Raw genomic sequence first — 21,036 nt, forward strand, 5'->3', positions numbered from 1 at the left:
GTTCATGCTCTGTCTCTCTCTGTCCCAAAAATAAATAAAAAACGTTGAAAAAAAAAAAAAAAACAAACTGAGAACAAACTGAGGGTTGATGGGGGGTGGGAGGGAGAGGAGGGTGGGTGATGGGTATTGAGGAGGGCACCTTTTGGGATGAGCACTGGGTGTTGTATGGAAACCAATTTGACAGTAAATTTCATATATTAAAAAATAAAAAAAAATTAAAAAAAATTAAAAAATAAATAAATAAATAAATAAATAAGGAAAAAAAAAAAAAGTTGCATACTGGACTGAGCCAGCCAGGGACCCCCGGAATTTATCTCTGAATAAGATGACCAGGATACTGTCACACCCACAAAATTAGCAGTAATTGCTTATTATCAAATATGTAGGCAGTGTTCAAACTTTTCTGTTATCAGGATGTTTTTATTATTTTTTTAAATGTTTCTTCATTTTTGAGAAAGAGAGAGGTGAGCGGGGTAGGGGCAGAGAGGGAGGGAGACACGGAATCCAAAGCAGGTTCCAGGCTCTGAGCTGTCAGCACAATGGGGTTCGAACCCACAAACTGAGATGTGACCTGAGCCGAAGTCAGATGCTCAACCAACTGAGCCTCGCAGGCGTCCCTCCGTTTTCAGTTTTTTATTATTTTCTACTTTTTTCCTTTGTCCAATTATTTATTTATTTAGAATTTTATTTTTTTAATATAATTTATTATCAATTTGGCCAAAATACAGTGTGTAAAGTGTGCTCTTGGTTTTTGGGCTAGATTCCCGTGGTTCATGGCTTACATGCGACACCCAGTGCCCATCACCCATTTCCCCCTCTCCCCTACTTGTTACCAGTTTTTAAAGTTATTTCTTTGACTCATGGACCAAATAAAGTTTCATACAATTTCAAATCCTTTTTTAAAAAAGGTTATTTATTTTGAGGGAGAGCGCGCAGCCCAAATGGAGAAGGGATAGAGAGGGAGGGAGAGAGAATCCCATGGGTGAGCTCGAGACCTGAGCAGAAATCAAGGGTCGCACGCCCAACCCACGGAGCCACCGGGGCGCCCCTCGAGTCCCTTTGAATTTAAGGTCTGCCGGGGAGAACGGAGACATCATTCCTGGGCCGCGACCCACGAGCAGACGAAGGATTAGGGCAGACCCAGGAAAAGCTCGCGGATCAGGTCACCGGTACATCCCAACGCCCACTCCCGAACCGGCGGCCCCCCCCGCTCCACCGCCGTCCCGGGACCGCGCGCGGCTCCGCGCCCTCCCACCCTCGTTTCCCCGCCTTCCGGCCCGGCGAGGCCTCGGCCGCTCACCCGGCCTGGAAGAGCGCTCGGCGCGGGAGCGGCCCCTCCCCACGTCGCCTCTCACAGGCCGCGCCTCCTCAGCTCCGCGCGCTCCCACGCGCTGCCCTGTCCTCGCGGTACCTGCCTCTCGGAGTCGGACCCGCCCGGCCGCCGCGGGAATGGAGCGGAGAGCGCGCGCCGGGCGGACGGCGGCGTCTGGAGAGCAGCGAGCGGGGCTCCGGCGCCCGACCGCCCCAAGAAGTCCGGGGGCCGAGACTACATTTCCCAAGAGCCCCCGCGCCGCGCCGCGCCGCGCCGCTCCTCCCTGCCCCGTGGAGGGATTCTGGACTTCTGGTCAAGGCTGCCGCGCGTGCGTGCGGGCACGGGGGCGTGTGTGTGACGCCCGGGGCTGCGGAGTGTGCGTGAAGGGACGGGCGTCCCAGGGCGCGGCGGGCCGGGGGCGTGGGCGTGAGCGCGAGCCCGCGGCGGGCAGCGAGGAGCCCCGCGCGAAGAGCCGGCCGCCGCCCGGGCGGCCCCTGTGCACCTCGCCGCGGTCGCGTCGCCTGCTCGCGGAGGCCTGGCTCGTCATTGATTCGCCGTCGCTGCTGCCATTGTGACGGGATCGCCTCGCCCACTGCGCCTCCCGGTGCTCGCTGCAGGTACACGCGCAGGCGGCGGCGCGTGTGTGTTTGCTTCGCAGTCGGGCCCGTCGTGTTGTTGCTCGTTAACCTCAGCGCTCTGGGTGGACGGTGATTTCGTTGTAAGTTTTCTTCCCAACTGATTTTTACCCCTTGCGTGGATGACTGTTTTCCCCGTTGCGGGTGATTCTTGAATTCACGTCGTAGCATCAATAGCGCACATTGCTGCTTTGCAAGAATGATGACAATACCCCCTAGCGTTTGGTGTTTGTGTTGTGTGGTGCTGGTGGTAGGTTTGAACCACATATTCTCAGTGGTTCAGAATGCGATGTCTTTTGGTCCTGCTTCTCTTTTTCCAGCTAGGGCTGCAGGTTTAAATTTTGCATTTGGCTTTTTCTAGCATTTGCTGAAAATGACCATGCTGTTTTTGTTAGAGGAGGAAATTTCTTAGCAGTAAGAGCCTCACGTTCCTGGGAGAAATCCAACGTGGTTGTTCTGTTTTTAAAACATGCACACTATTGGATTCTATTTGTGGATATTATCAGAGTTATAGGCTACTTGCTTCTTGGAGAAGTAGGTCTGCTTTAATATCCAGCCTGTAGAAAGGGCTGGATAAGTTTCTGTTTCTTGATCTAGTCTAGAAATACTAAGTTAAAAACACGTTTTTACCTGTTACTGCCAATATTGGCCTGATGCGGGGTTCGGACTCACAAACTGGGAGATCATGACCTGAGCCAAAACCGGGAGTGGGAGTCGGAGGCTTAACTGACTGAGCCACCCAGGCGTCCCTATTTTATTTTTAAGTAGGCTTCACACCCAGTGTGAGGCTTGAACTCAGACGCAGAGGTTAAGAGTTGCACACTCTACCAACAGAGTCAGCCAGTCGCCCCTAACTTGTGTAGTTTTTTTTAATCAAGTAGATTAACTGGAGGTGCCTGTGTGTTTAACCTAGTTTTAATTATTATTTTATTTTCCCTTGACACTAGAGTTGTTAAGCCAATCAAAATGATGCATATCATCTAACATCTAGTATGATGTCAAAGGTAAGGTTAACATCAACATTACTTAGATCCCACCCAAAGTCTATGGAGAAGGTGGAGCATTTCAGTTCTGGTAATAGCAGAATATACCTTGCTTTTAAAGTACAAGGGAAGACGAGATGGCATCCAGAATGCTAGCTACAAATGTGTCAGGTTGGCGATGTTGACTGTAGTTAACTGTCTAGACAGTTAAATAGCACAACTCGTCCTCACCCCTTTTAAACTAACTCAGCCCTGCACTAACTTTTTTCTGTGACCTAATTTACTTCTCTTCTGTTGCATTAAGATTGTCTTGCAAAGCCTCCTGGAGGGTGAATTTCACACGTTCATGCCTATTCTTGAAAATTGTCCCCTTGTGCTGTCATTCCTTCTCTCAGTACACATTTCTTGAGCTCTGAGCATGTGCCAGTCATAGGGCAGGGATTTGACATACAGATGAAGAAGGAAGTCTGTTCAGTATTTTATATTAACATTGTCTCAAAATTCTACTTAGGACAATATACAAGGTATATTTTTGGAAAAGAGATTACAAAATTATTCTTATTATTATTGCCCCCCCCCCCCAGAAGAGATTCAGTTAACATCAATGAGTTTTTAGTAAAGTGACTGAAAAGGAAATAGGTAAGTGAATAGATTCTTTACTGTCTTCAGTAACAAGCTAACACATGTGTTTGTAAAAGAGTCTACTCACAATAGAAATAAAGTATCTAATATTACTTTTAACTAGAAATATACCTCAGCTATGTGAAAAACTTTAACACCTTACTAGTAGATAGAAAATAAGAATAAAGGATGAATAGAAATGAGAACAGTTCTGTTTTTTATTAAATTCATTTGTCTAGGAAATAAAACTGGGATTTTTTTTCCCAAGAATCCCTATGCACTTTGTTCTTTATATCTTCATCTTTTTTTTTCAATTTTTAATTAAAAAAAATTAAAAAAAAATTTTTTTAACATTTTATTTATTTTTGAGACAGGGAGACACAGAGCATGAACGGGGGAGGGTCAGAGAGAGAGGGAGACACAGACTGAAACAGGCTCCAGGCTCTGAGCTGTCAGCACAGAGCCCGACGCGGGGCTCGAACTCACGGACCGTGAGATCATGACCTGAGCCAAAGTCGGACACTTAACCGACTGAGTCACCCAGGCGCCCCTAAAAATTTTTTTAAATATAATTTATTGTCAAGTTAGCTAACATACACAGTGTGCTCTTGGTTTCAGGGGTAGATACCCGTGATTAATCGCTTACATACAACACCCAGTGCTCATCCCAACAAGTGCCCTCCTCAATGCCCATCACCCACTTTCCCCCTCCCCTGCCACCTGCATCAACCCTCAGTTTGTTCTCTGTATGTAAGAGTCTCTTATGGGTTTGCCTCCCTCTCTGTTTGAAAGTATTTTTTCCCCGGGGCGCCTGGGTGGCTCAGTCGGTTAAGCGTCCGACTTTGGCTCAGGTCATGATCTTGCGTTCGGTGGGTTTGAGCTCTGTGTTGGGCTCTGTGCTGACAGCTCAGAGCCTGGAGCCTGCCTCGGATTCTGTGTCTCCCCTCTCTGTCTCTCCCCACTCCCTCTCTCAAAAATAAATAAACATTAAAAAAATTAAAAAAAAAAAAGAAATATTTTTTCCCCTTCCCATCTCCCAGTTATGGGGGAATGTTACGGAAGTAGCTCATTTCTTTTCTTTAAAAAAAAAAAAAATTTTTTTTTTTTTTTTTAGTGTTTATTTATTTTTGAGAGACAGAAAGAGCTTGAGTTAGGAGGTGGGGGAGCAGAGGGAGAGGGAGACACAGAATCTAAAGCAGACTCCAGGCTCTGGGCTGTCAGCCCAGAGCCCAACATGGGGCCTGAACCCACAAATTGTGAGATCATGACCTGAGCCGAAGTTGGACGCTTAACCGACTGAGCCACCCAGGTGCTCCTTTTTTTTTAAAGCTCGTTCCTTTTCATAATTTGATGAGAAAATGTTTCTGTTAAAAAGAGATACTCCTAGAAATGGTGGGTTACCTTGGTTTTCATGACATAATTTAAACACTGAAGGCTTAGTAACATAGTTTAAAAAACTTACAGGTTTTAAGAATTTGTATTTTAAGGAAAAAGAAGTTTAATATCGTAATATGTCTGTTTTTCTTACAATACACTTTGGTCTTCAGTCACCGTATAGGATGTCTCACATCAGACTGAAGTTTCCTATCACATCAGCATATTTTGTATCTTCTGGGAAGGAAGCAAGGTCAGGACTGGGTGTGGCATAGGCTGTATCTGGCACAGAACCAACACCAAGAGCATTGTTTTTGCCTCTTTCCCCACAATATCTGTTGTCTCATTCTTATGTTTCTCACATTTCATTATGAAAACTTTTGAACATACAGCTGAATTAGAAGCAGTTTACAGTGAGTACTTGTAACCCCCCCGACTCTACCATTAACGTTTTATTATTCTTATTTTAACATACATCTGTTTCTTCGTCAGTCCCCATCTTTTTTTTTAATGCATCTCAGTGTAAGTTGCCGACATCAGTATTCTTCCCCTAAATACTTAAGAATGCATGCACGTTATTAACTAGAATTCAGTATTTGTATAGCTTTTTCTTTTGATGTAAAATTTAGGTAAAATGCACAAAATGAAAGTATACGTTTGCTGAGTTTTCACAGACGCATGGTCCTTGCCATCTTTTCTGGTCCCAGAGCTCTAACCATGGCTTCTGGGTTCTTTTGCTAATCATTCCTTGCCCTTTGCACGTGCTAAGTCCTGATGTACTTACTCAGAATCTAAAGAGATTCTGTTTGCTTTCGTTCAGAAGCATATACTCCATATGCCCGATTGAAATGCTGTGCCTGTCAACGTCTTGCCTGTCTCTGGGCACTGGCCCTCAGGTACTGGGGCTTAAAATGGAGACTGGAGGGCAGACACCTTGGGAAACAGACGTGTTATCTTTGTGGGTGCTTGTTAAGAATTTGACAAATGCCAGTGGAACAAATATGAAGTTCAAGGCACTATGCCAGTCTGTTTCTGAGATTTAGAAAGAGATTATCCCAATTCTGAAGTGGTTCCTTGTCTCCGAAGGGATGTGGACAAGTGAGTAGTGGTAGCTTAAGGCAGAGTGAAGTGCTGGAGTGTTCCATGATTACTGTTCAGGGAAGTTATTCTTTCTCAGACAACAGGAAGGCTTGTCAGAAAAGGGGGAATTTAAATGACGCTTAGAGAACGTGGGATGAGTGCAGCAGGAACTCAAGTCGCAACGTAGTCAGGGCCCCGAATGTAGATGGTTGTGAATCCCGTATACTCAGTTGCTTGATCAGAGATGTGCTGCAGAGCCTCTTGTGCCTGGATAGTAGCTTTCATAGCCTCTGGTTCGTACTTGGAGCTTCTTGCAGCTGATCTCTGCCCCGGCGGTTGGCAGAAAAATCACTCCCCAAAGAACCAGAACCTTATGGTGGATGTGTTACCTTATATGGCAGAAGGGAATTTGCAGATGTGATTCAACTAAGGACCTTAAGGTGGGGAGAGTACCCTGGATTGTTCAGGGGGGCCCAGTATAATCACAGAGGTCCATTGGAATAAGGGGGCAGATGGTGGGTGTCGGGGAGACGTGACCACAGAAGAAAGGCACAGAGAGAGATGGTGTCGCCAGCTTCCTGGCTGTCAGTCCTGATGCCTCCATCAGAATTTCTGACTCTGCCCCTTGCCCTCCTCTCTGCTCTGGCTCCAGCCTGCTGCTTTGTCACTCCCTTGCTCTCCAGTCCCCAGCACCTCTTCCAGCTGTGCCTTTTATCTTCTTTCTTCACCTCCAAGCTGTTCATTCCTTTTGTGGAATGTGTCTGCTGCCTCCAGCAGTATGTTGAGACCGCTCCCCCAAATCCTTGCTGAACCCTTATCTAACCAATTTAGCACATTAGAATCCAGTCCTTAGCTTATCTGAACTCTTGTTTTAAGTCTGCCCTCCTTGAAATTCTTCTGGCCTTTGATATGCCTCTCTTCTGGATCTTCTCATTCATTAGTGGGTCTTTCTTTCTCTCCTGTTTGCTTCCTAAATGTTGATTTTTCCCCATAGTCTATCCTGGTTTTACACCTTATCGTACTTCTCATGTTATCTTTGGTTGACTTTATGTATTGCCACGGTGTCATCTGATAATACCATGAGCTAGCTTTATCAAATCTTACTGTTTCTTACTGGGCTTTATAGGAGTTATGTCATAGGGTTGTTGATAGGAATGTCTCATCTCTCTCAGACTCCTGTCCATTTGCCTACTTCATCTTTATCTCATAGCAGAAGAACACAGTCACTCTCAAATCTGTGACAAAAGGCCACCCCTCACTCCCCCGAGTCTTGAGAATAGAGCTGATTAGTTTGGATAGATACAGATAGAACAGAAATGTGCAAGGCAGATGATACAGCTGGATAACCCTCACATCTAAATGTATCTTCCTAAATGTCGTTTCTCTGGCCCATTTTCTGTGTTTAAAACCACTGCCATGAGGATGTGAGGGTGATCTGGCTGTGACATCTGTCAGCCCATCGATCGCCAGTGTTGATTCGGCTGATCTGGTTTTCTAGGCGGGTGTCCCCTTCCTCCCCCACTCCATGTGCGTCCCTCCCGAAGCTGTGCGCTTGGTCAAAGAGGACGACCTTCCCCAATACAGGAGGACTTTCAGTCAAGGGTATGTGAGTAGCTGCGCTCGCTGCTAGACCCTCCAAAGGAGCTCTCAGGGACCATTTGTAGGAGAATGTGGGGGAGTCAAGCTTCCAGAACTCCAGACACGTCCAGATGAGGCGCTGCACACGGCAGTTTGCCTTTCTTTAAACAGACACACAAATACACACGGTCCCCTCCCTCCTGTAGTGCCTCCTCCTGATACGTTGTTGTTCTGTCAGTCACCCAGGAAACTGGGAGTCTCCTCTAACCCCTAACCTGTCTTCACATCTGTACCCATTTGATTTCCAGGATATACCAGTCTTTCCAAAATCTGCCTGCTTTGCGTTTCTACCCTCAACAGCCCTAATTTGTGTTCTCATCCTCATCCTCTGTATTATGATATTAGCCTCCTTCCTGTTTCCTTCGCTGCTGTTACATCTTCCTCCAGTCCGTCACAGAACTATCCCAAATGCAGACGAGGCATTTTTAAGGTGCAAATCTAGTATCATTTCTGGGCTTAAAACACATAGGAGTCTGAAAATGGCATTTTTGTCCTTTTGTGACCTAGGTCTGGCCATATGTGTTTCTGGGCTCCTTTCTGGCTCCTCCCTGCCCTTCCCAGTGTGCATTGTCTCAGACTCTGCCTTTGTTCACACAATTCCCCACCCTCCTTTGTCTGGCTGTCTGTCTGACTCAGCCTTGAACCCACCCGGTGGTCCGTGACCCCTTGGCCATGCTGTTATCAGAGCAGTAATCATAGTGAACTCTGGGTGTCCGTTTCAGTTTCTTCTGCTACACTCAGCTGCTTGATGTCAGGAAGAAATACTTAATTCGTGTTTTTATCCCCTGGGCGTTGTACAGAGCCAGGCATGGAGTAAGTGTTCACTAATGATATATTAAAACGACAGAAGAAGATCCAAATCTGTAACACCAAGATAGTCATCAATTTACCAGCAGTTCCGCTGAACACAAATAAAACTCATCCCAGTATCCCTTTTGGGGATCAGTTTTGGCCAGTTGCATAGAAAGATACTTTGTGTATCTGGTAACTGATTAAAGAAGCTGGTTATGCCTAAGAAGTGGTAGGATTTAATTAATTAATTAGCTCGAATAGGTTTGAATTAAGTAGATTAAATAATGGCTCAAATCAGTGGTTCTCAACCTTGGTTGCACATTAGAATCACCAAGGAAATTATTTAAAATAAACAAAACCCTGGCCCCTTTGCAGGCAATTAAGTCAGAATCTCTCAGAGAAGGACGGCATGGGATGCTGGTGTCGTAATTTATAAATATACTTGGCAATCCCAGTATTCAGTTAGGGTCGAAAACCACTGGTTTAGATAAAGGTTAGAGTGAGTTATCAGAAGTGGAGGTTAAGGGAAATTAGGATGAAATGAGATTAACTATAAACTTTTTAAATTTTATATAATCATAAAATGGGAGAGTCACTGGAATGGATCTTAGATATATCTATGTAGAGGCTGTACTGTAGTTGCTTTTTTTTTTTTTTTTAATTAAGATCTGATTGAAAATTTATTGGTGGCCAGAAATGTCCTGTTTCCTTAGGCAATCTGATCTATTTCCAGGTGTCATATGATTAACAGTGTCTTATTATATTGACTCGTAACTGACTTTTTTGTGACTCTGCACATTATTCCTAATTCTGCCCTCTGGAGCAACTCAAATATCCCTGTTCCACAGGACCTCTAAATATGTGAAAACCATTCTCTTGCTTCCATAAAGTGATTTCTTACGTAGTTTAACATCCTGGTTATTTCAGCCTTTACTCATCTGACATGAAAAGTAAGCTCCATGAGAGGTTAAGAAGCCACTTAGTAAGTTTTGGAGCACAGTTTGAAGTATGCACTTGGGGTTGAGGAACAAGGTTGGGATAGAAGACAGAGTGATCTGTTCCTTCTAGCTGAAACACTTAGGTCTGTTGTGTGCCATGCAGTGGGAGAGACCGGATAAAACAAGTAGATGTTCTGTGTCCTGATAGTGCCTAGGGCGTCACTGAAAACGGACACCAAGAAAGGCTGAGGACGCAACAAAGGGAAACCTACGTTAAAGTTCATCATGATTTTTGAAATCATTAGAGGAGACTAAGAACCAAGAGATACAGAGGAAAGCGAGGTGGTGAAGGAGGCAAAGTAAATAAAGAGCTTCAAGAACATTCCAGAGGCCAGCAGTGTCCTCTGTAACAGATGTTGTTGGTGAGAACCGTTTTAATGGTAGGGCAGAAACCACGTTGCTTTTATTCACATAAATTTGCCTAGAACTGCGAGGAAATCCTTAAGATCTCCAGAAGACAAAGGGGGAAAACAATAGGAATGAAAAGTTCAAAAGAACTGTAAATACAAACATACGGAAAATAGTCAAGCCCAGTATTCAAAAGGTGGAAGTTAAAAATACAGTCTAAATTTAAAACAACTTAAACACGCAATGTTTATAGACTTCTGTGTCTGGCCATGATGGAGTGACGGGGGTGGGGGTGGGGGGTGGGAGTGGGGTAGATTTACGGTCTTGCCCGTACAACAGCAACAACAATAAAGACACAGACAAAATACACGAAACAGTCGGTCTATCTGGATATCAGATGACAAAGGACACTCATCCCTGGGAGATGGAAAAGCAATGAGGTAAGCCTTCTGATTGCCCAGTTTATTGCCTTTGAGAGGGTTTCCAGTTTCCAGTAGAGGAAGGAGGAACTGAGGTGGAGTCCAGCAGGCTTCCTGAGCCAAGGATGGAGCTAAGAATCTGGGGAGAGCAAAGCAGCTGTAGTTCATAGGACAGACCAGCAGAGAGGAGAGGTCTGCAGAGGGCCTCCCACGAGGACTCAAGAGCACAGAGCAGCACATGTGTGAGGAAACTCCCCAAGGACAGGCAAGGAATCCTCTAAAGGGTTGGAGGGAATAGTCCTGATATTTGCATGGGGGATACTGTTCCTACGGGCTAGGCTGGAAAACTCCTGTAATTCCTGGAGCATTAGGAATGGAGCTATTTATGTAAAGCACTGAAAGGAAAAATAACTCTACTTAGAATTCTGTATTCAGCAAAAATACATTTCAACAACAAAGACAAGACCACCAACAGAATGGGAGAAAATATTTGGAAATTATACATCTGATAAGGGTTTAACATACACAGAATACGTAAACATATTTGTGTATGTATACATGCTCATATGTAGAATGTACAAAGAACTACAACTCAATAACAAAAACACAAACTTAACTAATTAATAATGGGCAAAGGACTTGAAAAGACACTTGTCCGATGGCCACTAAGTACGTGAAAATAATGCATATCAAAACCACAATGAAATATCACTTCAAACCAACTAGGATTGCTGTAATAATCTAAAAAATGGAATAACAAGTTTTGGCAAGCATGTGGGGAAACTGGAACCTTGGATGTTGCTGGTGTGACTGAAAGGACGCTACTACTGTGGAAAAGTTTTGTGGGTCCTCAGGGAGCTCAGCACACAATTACCATATGACCCAACAATTCTGCTCCTAGGTACAGACCCGAAGGGATTGAAAGCAGGGACTCAAGCAGGTACTTGTACACCAGTGTTCACAGCAGCACCATTCACAAGACCCGCTAGATGGAAACAACCCAAGGGTCCATCAACAGACGATGGGGTAAACAACATGGTCTGTCCATACACTGGAATATTACCTGGCCATTATAAGGAGTGAAGGTCTGATTCATGCCACAGCATGGATGAACCTTGAAGACATTATGCTGAGTCAAATAAGCTAGACACAAAAGGACAGATATTGTATGATTCTATTTATATGATTATCTAGAATTGGTAAATTCAGAGAGACAGTAGGTTATCAGAGTAGGTTATCAGAGTCTGAGGAATAGGGAGTTTGCTTAATGTTTCAGAGTTTCCATTGGGTGATTAGAAAGTTTAGAATTCTTAGTGAGGGTTGTACAATATTGTGAATGTAATTAATGCCACTGAATTGTACACTTAGCAATAGTTAGCAAATTTTGTTAATTTTTTTACTAGAATTTTAAAGATGAATAATGTAATTACCAAAAACCATTGTGATTGTGTACTTTGAGTGGATGAATTGTATGGTATGTGAATTATGTCTCAGTAAAGCTGTTTTGAAAAAAAAAAAAAAGCAAAATGAAGACATTCTCAGATTTAAAAAGCTGAAAGAATTTATTACCAGCAGACCCACATTGCAGGAAATGTTAAAAGATGTCCTTCAGGGAGAAAGGAAATGAAACCAAATGGAAATCTGGATCTACTGGAAAGAATGAAAAGCACTGGCAATGGTAACTACGTAGGTAAATATATAATATTTTTTCCTTATTGTTTAAGTGACTTTAAAAGATAATTGACCGTGTACTAGATTTCTAGTGCTGTGTAACAGATTATCTCAGACTTGGTAGCTTCAAACAGCACCCATGTACTAGCTCACAGTTCTGTAGGTGGAAGTCTGACACACTCTGGCTGGGTTTTCTGCTCCGGTATCCCAACAGCTGCTGTCAAGGTGTTGGCTGGCCTGGGTTCTCATTTGGAGGCTCTGATTGTCGGCAGAACGCGGTTACTTGTGACTGTACGCTGTCCTAGGACTGGCTGTCAGCTGGGTGCTGCTCGTAGCTCCCCGAGGCCGCCCACACTCCTTGCTGTGTGGCAGCCTCCACCTGCAGGCCAGTAGTGGCACATCCCAGTGTTCTTGTGCTTCCAATCTCTGACTTCCCTCCTGTGATCAGCTGGAGAAAACACTTGTTATTCTTATCTGTAAAGTAAGGATATTAGATCGAGGCGGGTTTTGTTTTTTGGTTTGTTTTTCTCAAAAAAGAGAATTTGTAGCAGTAGAACCATATAAATTGCAAATGAAATTTTGTGTGGAACTCTAGAGACTAAGGGGAAAAACTGCAATCGACGTAGCTCTTTTCTTCCTGCTCCTGGGAATTTCAGCACTGTAGATGTGTTTTTGGACTATCTCTGATGTTCCTCTTTGTGTGGTGGGTGTTTGCATTATACTCAGCCAAGTATGAGGGAGTCTAGGTTGATGGTTTATGAAACCTCCCCATGATAGCAAACCTTCCTCATGTTTCTTTTTTCTACCTTCTCCTCCTCAGGATCTTCATTACTGAAAAAAGCATCATCAAGAACAAGGAGGGCATGGAGACCAAGTTGTTAACGGCCCGGTCCCAGGTAAGTTGGGCTGCCTTCTTTGTTTTCCAACTGAGAACCCCTTTCTGCTTGAGTTTTGGAGTCCTTTGACTAGGAACTTGAGAAATTATATCTCGGACACTCTTCTCTGGGAGACTGGCACTATTTTGTTTGCTTGTTTGTAGATGTAGTTTTATTTCCTTCCATGTAAAAGATATAGAGGTTTAGCAGTGATGTGGGCAGGAGCCAACTGGGTGATATTGAGGATTCTGACAAAATGCTTTCATCCACACTGGGGATGAAGGCCACAGCATGCTTCCTCCCCACAAAATGATGTGGGAACTGGGAGTGTTCGTGCCTGGTGGGTTTCTCTGGCCCCTGGTTGTCCTAGATGTGGAGCTGGCTACGTGATGCCTCCCTGGGGAGCTCCTTTCGGAAGGAGCTCAGGCACAAGTTATGTACTTATCCAGGGGTGACCACAGCCAGGGCATGAGGAGCTTGGGGGATGGAACCTCTGGGAGCATCCAGGGTGGGAGACGGGGCCCCTGGTGCCTCATTCAGCTTCCTCCCCTGGAGCGTCCTACGCATACTACCTCTGCGTATGTGGAAAATCCCACCGAGGAGTGCTGTGGGTTTTGCTTTCACTGTGCTACGTATTTTGAAGGAGTTAGGAAAACTAGTAGTATTTACCCAGATGTTTACCGTTTTTGTTCTTCATCCTTCATTCCTGAGATTTAAAGTTTCTCTCTGTTAATATTTCCCTTTTGCTTAAAGAACTACTTTTAGCGTGTCTTTTAGAGCAGGTTTGCTGGGGACAAATTCTTTTACTTCACTTGAGAGTATATTTTGCATCATTCCTGAAAGATACTTTCACTGGATATTCTGGCTTGACAGTTCTTGCAGCTTTTAAAAAGCTATTATTCCATGGTTTTCTGACCTTCATGGTTCTTGAGGAGGTATCCTCATTCAAGTAGGTGTTGTTTCTCTGTGTAGTCAGCATTTCTTTTTAATGTAGCTAATAAAGGCCTTGCTTCTGTGTCTATTGTTTCTTTGTCCAATCTTCATTTAAAAAAAATGTCTACCATGGAGGCGCCTGGGTGGCTCAGTCGGTTGAGCATCCGACTTCAGCTCAGGTCATGATCTTGCAGTTCGTGAGTTCGAGCCCCACGGTGGGCTTTGTGCTAACAGCATAGAGCCTGGAGCCTGCTTCGAATTCTGTGTCTCCCTCTCTGTCTGCTCCTCCCCGGCTCATGCTCTGTCTCTCTCTCTCTCCTTCAAAAATAAAATAAAAATAAATAAAAAATTTAAAAAAATGCCTATCTACCAATGTTTAGGAAAAATGTTTTGGATAATTATTTTAGATCAGAAAACATGGTGAGTTTGGTCTCTGAAGCATGAAGTTATACTTGAACTGAAGACTGCTGTGTCCTCTTTTTTCTGCCTTGAATTGGGTTCTTTATTTCACATAATATAAATGTAGATTAACTTTTTTTTTTTTTTTTAATTTTTTTTTAATGTTTTATTTATTTTTGAGACAGAGAGAGACAGAGCATGAACGGGGGAGGGGCAGAGAGAGAGGGAGACACAGAATCAGAAGCAGGCTCCAGGCTCTGAGCCATCAGCCCAGAGCCCGACGCGGGGCTCGAACTCACGGACCGCGAGATCGTGACCTGAGCTGAAGTCGGACGCTTAACCGACTGAGCCACCCAGGCGCCCCAATGTAGATTAACTTTTGGTGTCTGATGCTCCTTGCTGTAGGTGTCATAACAGTTGATTTAAATACAAGTTCTGACAATTTCTAAACCTAGAGCATAACATGGAACTGGATTTTAGACAGTAGGTATCTAATAGCCATTCCTGTTAGGACTTGATCAGAATCCGAAATAAATACTACTCACTTCTGGAATGAATTCTGGCCCATTCTCTTTCCCTACCCCAGTGCTGTCTGCCTAATTCTCTTTCTGTCTGTACTCAGGAAGGAAGGGCGGAAATATATATCTGGCTTGATACAGATTTGTTCCATGTTGTAGGCACTGGTGACCTTCAAGGATGTACTTGTGAACTTCACCAGGGAGGAGTGGAAGCTGCTGGATACTGCTCAGCAGATCATGTACAAAGATGTGATGCTGGAGAACTATAAGAACCTGGTTTCCTTGGGTAAGACTAAGTTGTATTCTCGGAGATATCCCCCTGTGAGGATTTTGGTTCTTCATTGATCAAAAGGTATGGAGATCGTCAAGCACATATATCAGAGTATGAGCTCGGGGCCAGGGATGTGATTTCCTTGGGGCAGACAAGAGGGCTTTTGTACTCACTTCTACTTTTGTGTTTGTGTGTGGGATATATATATATATATATATATATATATATATATACACATACATATACATATATATATACACACATATACGTATATGTGTGTATATATATATATATGTATGTATCTGTAGCCTCCCCTTGTCTACTTTTGAGAGTCCCCCCGGGACTAAGAAGGGGTTGGGGTTGGGGCTGAATCTGGGATGCTCTTTGTGTCCAGGACAGAGCTTCCCAGCCCTTGCCCAATTCTTTATCTTTCACCATGCACAGGGCATCAGCTTCCCAAACCAGATGTGATCCTCCAGTTGGAGAAAGGGGAAGAGCCGTGGCTGGTGGAGAGAGGGACGCACCGGGAGACCCACCCAGGTGAGGACCAGTCGAGGTGTTGCAGGTCATGGCCCGGAGGAGCATGAGGGGCTGGACTCCCTGGGCATAGCGGTCACTGGTTCTCATTTCTGAGGCGAAGACGGAGTTTATTTACCTTCTGTTTCCCCATGACCAGTCTTTCTACAGTCTTGCCACACGTCATTTGCATTCCGAGACAAACGTGTACTCTTCAGGAAAATTATCTTCCTGTTCATGTGCTTGGTTTCAGCCCTGTTGGTCTTGCTTTCCTGGTTCTTAGGCTAATTCTAGTGTCGCCATGCTCTCATTTGTCACACAGTCTTCTCTTTCATCCTCACCTGTCTTTTCCCTTTCCTGTGGCCCCTTCCCATGGCCTCGTGCTGTGGGGCTTGGTCACTGGCCACTCTTCTGAGTTTGCTGAGGGGCTTGCCAGTTCTGCTGGCTGAACTCCTTTTTCTCCAGAACTGCTGCTCCCAAAACACATCTTTCTTACTGTACTCCAGCTCTTTATTTTGTATTTTCTCAATTCTTACTTTTAATTCTTTTAATTAATTTTTTACTTTAAAGATTTTTTTAATGTTTATTCATTTTTGAGAGAGAGACAGAGAGAGCGCACGCGCACGTGAGCGGGGAGGGTCAGAGAGAGAGGGAGACACAGAATCCGAAGCAGGCTCCAGCCTCTGAGCTGTCAGCACAAAGCCTGACGCGGGGCTCGAACCCACAGACTGAGATCGTGACCTGAGCTGAAGTTGGACGCTTAACCGACTGAGCCACCTGGCTACCCCTAAGTGTACTTTTAAATACCATAAACTGTTTTTTGGTTTTCTTACATTTGGTCTTGTAGGTGACGGTCTCAAATTTCTGCCTCAAAAGCAAGTCCTTTAATACAGTGTTAGAACTTGATCATGCAGTTGCTTTGGGGCTGTGGGAAGAAGGATTGTCCTCTGTTTTCTTTTCATTTCTCTATTATTTCCTTTATTTTTTTCATCCACGTCTTCATTCATTTACAAGCTTTCCCGGGTGTCTCTTGACTGCTATCTAAAACTAACTGACTAGATCAGCAGTTTAGATTTTTATTGAGAATTTGCTGTCAAAAGAAATACTGAAACTCCATGTGCTTAAACACATGGAATTTAGGGGAATCTACCAGGCTATGTGAGCTTCATAATCAAAGTGGAAAGAAAGTATAATGAGTGGTGGCTTTAAAAATACAAATGATGAGATGATGAGTGGATGCTACATATTTTAAATATAACTCACTAGAGTATTGTGTTACGTAATATATGACAAGTTTTAGGATTTTAATGAAGGGAAGAATCACATGTATGTGTTCAAACATGCCACTCACAGCTGTTCCCCATTGGTACCCAGCCCCCAGTCTGCATCACACATGTTCATTTTAGAATTTTCCAGTTGGCATTTGTGGTTTGAAAAACTTCTCCGTGGGATTTTGATGCCCTGGAAGGAGGGGAGGGGAGAATAAGGGTGGTGTGTTCCTTATCAGAAATCATGGCTGCACACATGCATGTGTGCACGTGCGCGCGCGCGCACACACACACACACACACACACACACACACACACACACATGAGGGGCTATTTACTCAGCCTTAAAAAGGAAGGAAATTCTGCGAACTACATATGGATCAGCTTTGAGGATGTTATGTTAAGTGAAGCCAGACACAAAAAGATAAATAATATGATTAGTTTACATGAGGTTACTTAAAGTAGTCGAAATCATAAAGACAGAAAGTGTGATGGTGCCTGCCAGGTGCTGGTGGGATGGGAGAAGGGGATTCCTGTTTAAGAGGCACTGAGTTTTGATTCCACAGAGGAGATGACATAAGGCGATGTCTGTACAACCATGCAAATGTATGTCATACCTGAGCTGTACCCTTAAAAATGGTTAAGATGGTAAATTTTATGTCATGTGTATTTTACCACGAGAAAAGAAAAGTCAGGGTGAGGGAGAAGCTAGTAACTAACAAAGTGGTGACTGAAAACGGAGACTGGTGGGGGTTCCACAAAGAAGGCGGTTGGGGGCCTGGCACAGGGATTATCTGCAGGCCTGTTAGTTCCTGGCGCTGCGAAGATAAAGTTCCACAAACTGGTAGTTTACACAAGTGTGCTTTCTCAGAGCTCAAGGTCAGAAGTCTGAAATCAAGGTGTCAGCAGGGCCACACGCCCTCTGGCGCCTGGAGGACAGGATCCTTCCTTGCCTCGTGAGGCTCTGGTAGTCTCAGGTGTTCCTTGGCTTGTAGACACATCATTCCAATCAGCCTCTGCCTTCGTGTCTGTCTTCTCTGTATGTCTGTCTCTGTATCTCCTCTCCTTTTTTTTTTTTAAGTGTATTTATTTTGAGAGAGAGGGAGAGCGAGACTCTGTGCAGGCTCTGTGCTATCAGCACAGATCCCAACTGAGCCACCCGGGCCCCCTCTTCTCTCCTTATAAGGACACCAGCCTCTGGATTAGGGGCACACCCTGCTCCAGTACTACTTCATTTTAACTGCATGTGCAGTGATCCTGTTTCCAAGTCAAGTTGCCATCTGAGATACGGGCACATATCTTATTTGGGGCACACAGTTCAACCCATACACCAGATAAGAGTAGAATATTACCCCACTTGTGTAGGGAGAGATGGTACTTTGTAAACAGTGTTTTTGGGTGGGGGGAGCCTCGCTGGCTCAGTCGGTAGAGCATGTGACTGTTGACCTAGAGGTTGTGAGTCTGAGCCCCATGTTAGGCGTAGAGATTACTTAAGGGGCGCCTGGGTGGTTTAGTCAGTTGAGCGTCCAACTTGATTTCGGCTCAGGTCATGATCCCAGGGTCGTGGGATCAAGCCCTGTGTTGGGCTCTGAGTCAAACGTGAAGCCTGCTTAATGTTCTCTCTCTCCACCATTTCTTTAATGGTGTTTCTTTTCTAGGTTAAGAACCAACATTTTACCTAAAAGGCATTGAGAAACAGGCTTTTAACTAGAGTAAATAATGTGCAGTAATACAAGTACAAACAAAAGGGCAGAAAAACCCAGGAGAATATGAGTTAGGGGCCAGGTTGTGAGTTAGTGTTCTGTGGTGTGAGTCCTATCAGTTGTTAAGTCTTGATGTCTCCAAACAAAGGAATCAGGATGTAAGACCAGAATAATGTTGTTGTTGTTGTTTTGTTAGTGTTTTTTTATTTTTGACGGAGGGAGGGAGAGAGAGACAGAGCATGAGCGGGGGAGGGGCAGAGAGAGAGGGAGACACAGAGTCTGAAGCAGGCTCCAGGCTCTGAGCCGTCAGCACAGAGCCCGACTCGGGGCTCGAACTCACGAGCCGTGAGATCATGACCTGAGCCGAAGTCGGACGCTCAACTGACTGAGCCACCCAGGCGCCCCCTTTTTTTTTTAAGACCAGAATAGTGTAAATAATGATTACTATGGTATTGCTTTGACCACACGTGTGTCAGAGTCTGTGATGGACTCATACCGTACAGTACTTAATGACAATCTTACGCCACAGTTAACTGTCGCTCCTTGGATTACAGATAAGCAAAGTGATGTTTGAAAAGTTTAACAACTTGTCTGAATTCAGCGCTAGTAGTGTTACGGCTTAGAATCAGAGCCTGTGGCTGGCTAACGTGTGTACAGTTGCTTTTCCAGCCTGTTGCTTGGCCTTTCTGAGGTTCTTGGTGCCAGACGTCTGGACATTATCATGTTGCACTCTGCTGGTGTCAGGAACAGGCACTCCCTGGCACAAGGCTGCACTCGTGGTTTAGGAATGTGAAATTGCAGTGTGAAGAAGGCATGTCAGGGGAAGGGCCTGGCAACAAGTAGACATGTTAGGTTCTTACATCATTAATAGTTTAGATCATGGGAGTGCCATAAGGGATTTCCCTTATTGCCACCCAGCACTGAATATCCTGATCCCGTGTGTCCTGCCCCGTCCTGTGGCTTCCCCTTGGCCTCACTGCTTCTCTTCTGTGCTGCACAGCCCAGCACCCTTCCTGTTTGCTGCTCTCCTCTTTGCTTTCTTACTAGGAAGGCAGCTGTATAGGCAGCTCGTGCAGCCTCCATACCTCACATCCCACTGTTTGGACCTTAATGGTTTTTTAGTTACACAAAGGTTCCTCATTTCTTTCAGATTTGGACACTGCGGTTGAAATTAAATCATCAGTGTCCAGTAAGAGCATTTCTAAAGATAAACAATCCTATGGCATTAAAATGGAAGGAATCCCAAAGAACGATCTCTGGTATTTGTCATTAGAAGAAGTCTGGAAGTGTGAAGACCAGTTGGACAAGTATCAGGAAAATCAGGAGAGACATTTGAGGCAAGTGGCATTCACCCAAAAGAAAGCACTTACTCAGGAGAGAGTCTGTGAAAACGGTAAATATGGGGGAAATTGTCTGCTTCCTGCTCAACTAGTGCTGAGGGAGTATTTCCACAAACATGACTCACATACTAAAAGTTTAAAACATAATTTAGTTTTTAGTGGTCATCAGGAAAGCTATGCAAGTAATAGTAGCGAATGTGGTCAAACCTTCTGTCAAAACATTCATCTTATTCAGTTTGCAAGAACTCAACCAGGAGATAAGTCTTACAAATGCCCCGATACTGTCAACTCTCTTACCGGTGGTACAGCCCTCGGTGTATCGAAGGGCATACATAGGGAGAAACCATATGAATGTAAGGAGTGTGGAAAATTCTTTAGCTGGCGTTCTAATCTTACCAGGCACCGGCTTATTCATACTGGAGAAAAACCCTATGAATGTAAAGAGTGTGGAAAGTCTTTCAGCCGGAGTTCTCACCTCATTGGACATCAGAAGACTCACACTGGTGAGGAACCCTATGAATGTAAAGAGTGTGGAAAGTCCTTCAGCTGGTTCTCTCACCTTGTGACCCACCAGAGAACTCACACAGGAGACAAACTGTACACGTGCGGCCAGTGTGGGAAGTCATTTGTTCACAGCTCCAGGCTCATTAGGCACCAGAGAACTCATACTGGAGAGAAGCCTTACGAGTGTCCTGAGTGTGGGAAGTCTTTCAGACAGAGCACACATCTCATTCTGCATCAGAGAACTCACGTCAGAGTGAGGCCCTACGAATGTAACGAGTGTGGGAAGTCGTATAGCCAGAGGTCTCACCTTGTGGTGCACCATAGGACTCACACGGGACTGAAGCCCTTTGAGTGTAAAGACTGTGGAAAATGCTTCAGTAGAAGCTCTCACCTTTTCTCCCATCAGAGGACCCACACTGGAGAGAAACCGTATGAATGCCACGACTGTGGGAAGTCCTTCAGCCAGAGTTCTGCCCTCATCGTGCATCAGAGAATTCATACTGGAGAGAAGCCATATGAATGCTGCCAGTGTGGGAAAGCCTTCATTCGGAAGAACGACCTTATTAAGCATCAGAGGGTTCATGTTGGCGAAGAGACCTATAAATGTAATCAGTGTGGGATTATCTTCAGCCAGAACTCTCCGTTGATAGTACATCAAATAGCCCACACTGGAGAGCAGTTCTTAACTTGTAACCAATGTGGGACAGCGCTTGTTAATAGCCCTAACCTTATCCGATATCAGACAAATCATATTAGAGAGAATCCTTATTAATATTACGAATGTGGAAAGTTCTTTACAAAGAGCAATAACTTGGTTTTACATTAGAAACTCCTTCTG

At 44.6% G+C, this 21,036-nt stretch overlaps 1 protein-coding gene across 2 annotated transcripts; it reads left to right on the forward strand.

The window, feature by feature from the left end:
* Positions 1-1,698: 1,698 nt before the first annotated feature.
* Positions 1,699-20,975, forward strand: ZNF10 (zinc finger protein 10). 2 transcript variants are annotated; one of them, XM_049620727.1, is made up of 5 exons: positions 1,699-2,030; positions 12,692-12,767; positions 14,756-14,882; positions 15,312-15,407; positions 19,505-20,975. In XM_049620727.1, exons 2-5 carry the CDS (start codon positions 12,735-12,737, stop codon positions 20,968-20,970), a joined length of 1,722 nt encoding a protein of 573 aa, XP_049476684.1. In that variant the 5' UTR covers positions 1,699-2,030; positions 12,692-12,734; the 3' UTR covers positions 20,971-20,975. The 2 variants fall into 2 exon arrangements, with proteins under 2 accessions (XP_049476684.1, XP_049476685.1); XM_049620728.1 differs by lacking the exon at positions 1,699-2,030 and adding an exon at positions 10,088-11,890.
* Positions 20,976-21,036: the final 61 nt, after the last annotated feature.

The sequence above is a fragment of the Panthera uncia genome (assembly GCF_023721935.1).
Source record: "Panthera uncia isolate 11264 chromosome D3 unlocalized genomic scaffold, Puncia_PCG_1.0 HiC_scaffold_9, whole genome shotgun sequence".
NCBI lineage: Eukaryota > Metazoa > Chordata > Mammalia > Carnivora > Felidae > Panthera > Panthera uncia.